The sequence below is a fragment of the Centroberyx affinis genome, unplaced genomic scaffold (assembly GCF_046629955.1).
Source record: "Centroberyx affinis isolate AG114_WGS23_722 - 3 ecotype Tasmania unplaced genomic scaffold, CSIRO-AGI_Caff_v1 ptg007698l_1, whole genome shotgun sequence".
Taxonomy (NCBI): domain Eukaryota; kingdom Metazoa; phylum Chordata; class Actinopteri; order Beryciformes; family Berycidae; genus Centroberyx; species Centroberyx affinis.
Genome location: NW_027283884.1, coordinates 32,501 through 40,941, shown reverse-complemented (window position 1 = coordinate 40,941; position 8,441 = coordinate 32,501). Strand labels below are relative to the sequence as shown.

The 8,441-nt window shown below is 40.9% G+C and overlaps 1 protein-coding gene across 1 annotated transcript in view; it reads left to right on the top strand.

Annotated features, from left to right (window-relative positions):
* Positions 1-2,655: 2,655 nt before the first annotated feature.
* Positions 2,656-8,441, top strand: part of serinc4 (serine incorporator 4) — a gene marked incomplete at its 5' end in the record, with an annotated part of 15,838 nt that continues 10,052 nt past the window's right edge. Inside the window, 3 exons of the mRNA XM_071513936.1 lie at positions 2,656-2,823; positions 5,161-5,339; positions 7,799-7,878. Coding sequence (XP_071370037.1) covers positions 2,656-2,823; positions 5,161-5,339; positions 7,799-7,878 — 427 coding nt within the window. The remainder of the gene's footprint in view (positions 2,824-5,160; positions 5,340-7,798; positions 7,879-8,441) is intronic.

The following is an 8,441-nucleotide window of genomic DNA, read 5'->3' as shown; positions in this document are numbered from 1 at the left end:
GACTTGGAGAAGATGCTGAATGATCTGTTGTGCATTTCAACAGTGTGAGCAGCAAGATACTGGAATCAAAGGAAAACCACATTTCTGTAATCTAATTTATCTTTGTAATACTTCAAGTCATCAAACAATGGAGAGAAATGTCACCTTGGCAATAGCAAACTATTCCTTTAATTAAGTTGAGCTGCATATAAAACCATTTATGAGATAATAAACCTTAAATTGTTTCTTTTTTTATTATACATTTTTCCCATCAATGAGAGGATGTGGGATATTCTTCCCTGGATTATGCCCAGATTATGTCGTGATGCACGTGATGAGTAATAATATCGCTGGATTGCGCCAGCATTCAATGTGTGCATTCATAAAACACAGCAGTACAGTATAGGGCAATGACTCTCAGCCTTTTTGGCTCGTGACTCTTTAAAACGAACCGATGGCTCCTCACAACTCCTGTCACAGACTGAATAAACAGAGTTCAACCAAAGAATGATTTCCCCTTTTCAGGTTGTTTCATTTGATTAAATACCAAAATAGGCCTAGAGGCTGAAAACTATTTAGTATTTCACAAGAAAAAAGCAAACATTTGAGAAAAATCAGAAAAAATAAATATGATTATAAATTTGTATAGTAGAAATATGTTTTTTCCTATCCCATAAATCATCTTGTGACCACCCAGAAATGATCTTGCGACCCCCTGGTTGAGAGCCACCGGTATGGAGGACAGACCTCCACACTGTAATGTGCTGAATTTGCCGTCACATCAGGCGAATGGTTTAGCCCGCTGGGCTCTGGGTCCTTAGATTTAGTGCAGGATAAGAGGCGGCTGGCCGACGTCCAGCCCACCACAGCCTGATTTATCAGAATCAGAACCAGCCAGATGCTTTTGGGCTCGGTAGATTAATCTGCTAACCCCCCAATCCCTCTCCTTCCCTCTCCCTGCCTTCTAAACTGTGTCGTACCACACACTCAGGCATCCAAGTAGGTTGTCTGGTACAGCGCCTTCCAACTGTGTTCAGACTCCTTGACTTTATAGGCCTATTTCTATTTCCTTTTAAACCTCAACAACTGGAGTCAAATGTTGTCCATAAATGAACCATATATCCCATACTGTGCTTAAGTATTGTAATGGAGAGTCCAGAATCCTATAAATTCCCAGTAAGAGATAGTGCAGGGAGCTGGTCTAAGCTTTGTTAGCAAGAAAGACGAATATAAAAAAAACAAAAACTGCTTAATTCAGTCTGAATATGACATCTAAGTAAAAGATGCTAAAAAGTAATTTTTGCTAGTGTGGCAATTTAGCCCAAACCAAGCAAATAAGTTGAATATTAATTCAAACTGTATCTCTCTGTAATTGTATTTTATACTTTCACATACATTTCAATAATTTTGTTTTGACTTTGATAGAATAGAGTGCTATGTATAGAACGCAGTCTAGAAATCCTGAATAAATGCAGTTTGAAATAACTTAATTGTACAACAATGTGCAAAAGGTCAAGGTCTGCATACTTTTGCAAGGTGCTGTACCAGTTTCTTGTTCCAGAACTGTCTCACTTTCTTGTCTGAACAAACAAGTAGATAAAGGACATACTTCTGTCTGCCTCACCTTATGTGTTACTGCTGCACCGACACTAGATTGAGACATCAATTAAATTCAAGTGAGATCAATTCAATACAACTTTATTTATCCCAGATGGGGCAATTAAAAATATGTAATTAAAGGTACAAACAAACATTAAAAACAAGACAGAGAATATAGGCCCACACATCACATTACCAAAGAGATGGACTGAGAGAGGCAGGTTACCAGAGTTGCAGTTGTAGCCAGAAATGGTTGCTAGGGTGTTACAAGGTGGTCGCTAAGTAATAACTACTGGTTTCTAAGGTGTGAGTAGTTGGTTGCTAGGTGATTTGTTGTGATTGTTAGGGTGTTACTAGGTGGTTACTAAGTGGGTAACACTTTACAATAAGGGTAGGCTACATTAATTAAGGGGTAGTTAATGCTTAATAACCCTTAATCAACAGTTAACTAATGCGTCTGGCAATCATTTACTGATGGTGTTCATGTTAACTAAGGTATTACTTTATACATTGTTTAATAGTCATCTTTATAAACTATTAAATAATGTATAAATTAATACCTTAGTTAACATGAACACCATTAGTAAATTATTACCAGACACATTAGTTAACTAATTAATTACTCTTAATTAATGTACCGTTATTGTAAAGTGTTACCGCTAAGTGATTACTAGTGGTTGCTAAGGTGTTACTAGTAGGTTGCTTGGTCATTTATAGTGGTTGTTAGGGCGTTATTAGATGGTCTCTAAGTGATTAACAGTGGTTGCTAGGGTGTTACCTGGTGGCTGCTACGTGATTGGCTGCTAGGTGAATACTAGTTAGTTGCTAGTGTCATTTGGTTAACCTAGTGGATGCAGATCATCCCTCAGATATACCTTTTTTTTTTTTTTTGTTTAGTTTATTTATTTGACAATTCACTTTAAAAGGACAATTCCATGGTTGCAACACCAATGTACATGCACTAAGACCTTCACTCTTTTCTTTTCTTTTTTGGGGGGTGAATGTCCTCTGGTTCCAAGGCTTCACAGTGTGTTTGCTGGGACACTGAGCTCCTCCCTCTCCCTCTCTCCTCCTCAGGTCTGCTGCTGCTGCGGCCCGGCCCCGTGCTCGCTCTGCTGCGCCTTCTGTCCGCCGGTCAAGTCGTCGTCCAGCACGCGGGTCATGTACACCCTCTTCCACGTCATGGCCTGCGCCGTGTCCTGCCTCATGCTGTCCCGCACCGTCTCCGAGCTCGTCAGGGAAAATGTGAGTGCCGGATCAGACGAGCTGCCCTGAACATGACACCTGCTGAGGGAGTCAGTTAAAGTGGGGCAATATGTAACGCTGATGGATTAACTGTCACTAGTGCTTAAGTCACACAAATTGTTGCACAGAGGGGGATGCGATTATTGGCAGGGGCTGATGGGCCGGTGAGCCTGGCTGAGGGCCTGTGTGCCTGATACTGTCTCTATGAATCCAATGATGACATGCACCAGAGAGATGCCTTCATGTGCTGTTGGAAATATGAAAATTACAAGTGGGATGCACATGAATGAGCCAACTAAGTGCTAAATGTGACTGGGAGAACTGGGAGTTTCTTAGCCTAATGTCAACAACAGATCTTTTTTTATTACAGTTTTTCTCAATCGCTTACACACTATAACTGGGGCCTACTAACTAAACATCCCAAACCATGATGCCATCTACCAAAAGAGAAACCCATTTGCCAAAACTATAAACACTATTCCCCTGTTTTCACACATGATTCACATTTGTTGAACTTTTTGTGAAAAACTCTACACACAAGTCCCTTCATATATCACTGGCTGCACCATGTGCTCGTTTAGAAAGCACTGGTATTCAATATCATTAACTCAAGTCATCACAGCTCGAACCCAATTGACACACAATTCCCCAGGTGCAAACACTAAGAGTCAAAATTGTTCACACACTAATCAGAACCTCAGGATAAATACATAGATAGATAGATAGATAGATAGATAGATAGATAGATAGATAGATAAAAGGGCCATGGGTCAGTTCACTTGTTTTGGAACAATGGATCCACAAAGACCTGAAGGTAGAGGAAGAGGACACAGGAGAGGAGGTGGAAGAGGAAGAGGAAGGGCAAGGGCAAGGGCAAGGAGACAAATAGTTTCTGATGAGATTCTCAAATTGGGATGCTGAGGCAGAATAAATGTGATTTCTTTCTTTATCTACAAACTGTTTTTTTTAAATTGGTTTATATTGGTAAATACATGGAAATTATTTTACTGTATTCTACGTTCTTTATCAGTTGCATATTTTTGCGGTACATTTACTTTTTCACTCAATTTCAGTTTATTTTACTACAGTACATAGCGGAATTAAAAATGTTGAAAATGTATACATGTGTTGTGTCTTTATATTGTGTTCATCATGTAAAGAGGTTGTTCTGGGGGAAAACCATAAGTGCCATTATTCACTGCAGTAACAGGTCTTTACAGTAGTGTTTTGAATTGATCTCACCAGTGTGTAATGGCTACTTTGTAGTGTATGTGTATTTGATGGCTTTTGTGTGATGTCTGAAGACAAAGTTTGGTTTAGATGTAAGATTACATGGTTTTGAGTGGAGAGTTTGGTTTGACATGGAAGTTTGAAGTTTGTGAAGATGAGTGTGCAGTTAAGGATTTGTGTTTAGAGTTTTGCGAAATGGAGCATAATTTCAAGAAATGTGTCTTAGCAATCAAGAAAAACTGCATTATTATCTGGTAGTATTGGGTATGCTATGTAAACAATTATTATTGGTAAATAATTGGCATTGGTGCTATTATTTCAGACCAAAAGCCCTTGAACGCACAATAAATACGACAAACTCAGAAGTCGGAGCTTACACGGAGCACTTGAAAGCAGCAAGAGTGCTGTTCTTTTAAGTCACATTCAGTAAATGTCCAGATAATCCCTGTGCCTCTGATCCATGCACACAGGATAATCCGCACAGGGATTTTTTTTTCCAGAGGAATACCAAGGCATCCCACTACTATAATTGGAGAGTGGTTTGTGTGTTTGTGTATCCCGAGAGGAGAGGAGGAGAGGAGACAAGGAGAGGAGAGAGGAGAGGACAGGAGACAAGGAGAGGAGAGGAGGAGAGGAGAGGAGGAGAGGAAAGGAGGGGAGAGGAGAGGAGAGGAGAGGAGAGGAGAGGAGGAGAGGAGAGAGGAGAGGAAACACGGAGAGGAGAGGAAGAGAGGAGGAGAGGAGAGGAGGAGACGAAAGGAGAGGAGAGGAGGAGAGGAGAAGACAGGAGACAAGGAGAGGAGATGAGGAGAGGAAAGGAGAGGAGAAGAGAGGAGAGGAGGAGAGGAGAGAGGAGAGGAAACATGGAGAGGAGAGGAAGAGAGGAGGAGAGGAGAGGAGGAGACGAAAGGAGAGGAGAGGAGGAGAGGAGAAGATAGGAGACAAGGGGAGGAGATGAGGAGAGGAGAGGAGAGGAGAGGAGACAAGGAGACAGACAGACACTCGACCAGACAGACAGACAGACAGACAGACAGACAGACAGACAGACAGACAGACAGGTACAGACATGGATGCTGTTGTGAATAAAACAATCTGTGTGTGTTTCAGGTGCCTTTCTTCAACATGGTGTGTGACCAGGCGCATGGCGGAGGCCACTGTGAGATGTTGGTGGGATACTCAGCGGTCTACAGAGTCTGCTTCGGTACCGCCTGCTTCTACCTGATGATGGCGCTCTTCCTCATAGATGTGAAATCCAGCCAGGACTTCAGAGCGCTCATACACAACGGGTCAGTGTCGAGGATTCTGATAAATACTCAATGAAGCCTGGCAATCTGGAATCAAGAGACTGATGGCAGAGAAAAAGAGAAGGAGATGGTGGAGAAAAGAGCAGCTGTGATGCGATTACCTGCTGTCTTGCTCAAGTCAGCTGGTGTTAAGTTCAGAGAGATGATGGTTTTGTTTTTGTCCATATTTTAGTATTATTTGTCATGCATAATTTGGTGATCGAGAATGGTTTACAAGACACTCGCACTATTGATAGGCAGTGTCTATACATGGTGATGATACTGACTCTGTGGAATCATCTGAGGAATTTAGCTGATGTTATTATCCAGAGCAAGCTACAGTGAGTGCAAGAGTAACTTGGTACAGCGCAAACCTCTGCCAACACTGAGTAATCCTCCAACTTGCAAAGCTGCAGCCTCCCTTAATGGTTTAAATTTAAGTTTGTCTTGCGGGTTTGATCTTCCAACAAAAGAGCATGTGAATGCAACACTGTTTAGCAGCTGACTTGAAAGTCCAGACTTACCTACCAGTACATGAATGCAGCACAGTGGCTAAAAACAAAATCGTCTAATGGCAGAAATCCCAGATCTGGAAAATTACCAAAATCAAATGAACTGATCGTTGGGCCAACGGTGATTTGTCCACCAAATGTCAGCCAAATCCGCTTGTAACTTTTTGGAGAAATCAGACAGACAGACAACAGTGAAAACATAACCTCCTTCCAACTTCATTAGCAGAGGCAATACACTTAAATCCCTATGATCTCCAACATTACAACTATGGTTGTTGTGGGAGAAGGGACTTCAAAATATCAGCAGGTTGTTGCCTGTGGGTACGAGCCCTGCACACTTTCACTGCATCTTCCTGCTTTCAGATATCCTAAATAGACACCTATTTAGTCTCTGCTCAAGCATGGACATAATTCCCACCTAAGAAAAAGAAAGGTATCCACCTTGGTGTATATCTTTAAATAACCTCACTCCTGTCTATATGGGGGAAAGTGTTTTCCCTCTCTGCTCACCCGACCTGGCTCGGTTGTCTATTTTAAGCTCCTTATTGTCACACTTTCCATTGCAGCAGTGTCGATTAGAGCGGTGACGTGGCTGGGATTAGGATTTGACAGACTGGATTGCTGGTCCTCATTGGCATTAAGCTACTCATAAGAGTCTTATTAGGGCCTGGGTGAAAGGTCCGGGTCTTTGGCAGAGGTTACAATACACAAGGGTCAGTATAGGGCCAGGGAACGTCGCTAACCCCGCTGACATCTAGTGTGTTTGTCCAACAAGAGCTGTCTTACTGTAATAACTGCCAAACACAGATTCACATGAACAAGCAGCTAGAGAATTAAAAAGCTGTTTGGTATGAGATTAAGAGAAAATGTGCTTATTGTATTGCTGTTGTGTGAAAACCTCCTAAATCCAATTTTGTGATTTTCATGTTTCCACTTCAGCTGGAAGGATTACATGATTTCTCTATGGGTTGGGACAATTCTCTGACCTCTTGAGCTTATGAAACCCTCCCATGAGCCAAAACGCATTGGTTTTTACTAAGAAATATTTGTTCTCACTATACTGCAAGTTTCACTGGAATGTAGTCTTTTCCAGTGTCACCTGCCCATTCCATGCACCTTGGCAGTGGGGTGAGGTTGTGACAGAATACTATTTCATTTTAAACCCCATTGAATTGACTCAAAAATGCATTGTAATCAAGCTGAAAACAAGGCTCTATTTCTTAGTTCCTTAAAAGCTGACATTTTGGAGGTTTTTGCTCGACAGTGACAATGCTTGTAGTACTGTAGGCCTCCATACTGCGTGTAGTTCGATTTTATTGTGCTATACTGTGTAAATCAACCAAGTGGTCTAAATCAGTGATTATCAACCTTTTTCATATCAAGGACCCTAATTTAGTCCACATGATGAAATTTTGTCTGTTGGACCCAAATCTGAGAATATTTTTTATTGTTAGAGATGATTTTGTCCAGAATTCAATGACTCTTTGTGTTGTAGGTTGAGAGATAACAGTAAAACATGATCAAAACATTCATTCTTCTACATTTTCTAATTGTGTGAAGTTCTTGTAAATGAAATAATGGTGAAGTTTAACAATTCATCAATTTGCTGGGGACCTCCTGGAATCCCCTCAAGGACCCCTGGTGGTCCCCGGACCCTACGTTGAGAACCACTGGTCTAAATGTTGCTTTTTACAAGAATCATTCGCAGTTTTCCAGTGATTAATAAAAATTATAATGGTAAAATGTTGATTTTTCACTGATAATTATTTGGAGTTAACAAGAGAGTTTGTCCACTCATTCAGCTGATATGGCTCTGGGTCGGCTGTTCAAAACTATCTAAAGTCTTATATTAAGTCTGATGGAGGCGGACTGATAGAAACACAGTGCGGTGTAGTGTTGACTTTTACACTTTTAATCTAACACTGACTGTTTTGCTGTGTTGCGATGCAGGTTCTGGTTTCTGAAGTTCATCACTCTTCTTGGGATGTGCACTGCTGCCTTCTTCATCCCAACTGAGTCCTTCCTGCATGGTGAGCAGCTGTTGTTTGTTGTTAGTCTGTGGGGTCAGGAGCGAAAATGAAAATTAATCTGTCCTGAAAATCAATCTCGTCGACGCTGTTAATGCACCTCCCTCTGAAACCTGCTAGAGGGCAGCGGAGAATCAATTATGAAAACTCTCTGAAGGTTTGAGTCCCTGCAGTGAATTATTACACCATAAATCTCTGCAGCTGGATTTCAGTTTGTTTGGCAACAGTAAATCTCATTGTGATACAAGCCTGATATCAGATCTGTTATGATTTACAGATTGCTTTCTCTGTCTGCATGCCTCTCTCTCTCCATCTCTCAATTTTTCAAGTCAGTTCAAAGGGGCTTTATTGGCACGGGAAACATACGTTTACATTGCCAAAGCAAGTGTGAAATAAAAACAAAAAATGTATGTACAATTAAAGATACACTAGAATAAAGAAATGTGTAAACAGAGCTGTGTAACATTGCAACATTGCAATCAAATATATAAATAAGAGTAGGTGAAATTAACTTAAAAAACAGAAAAAGTGTGCTTTTGCTGTTCAAATATATATGTATATACAGA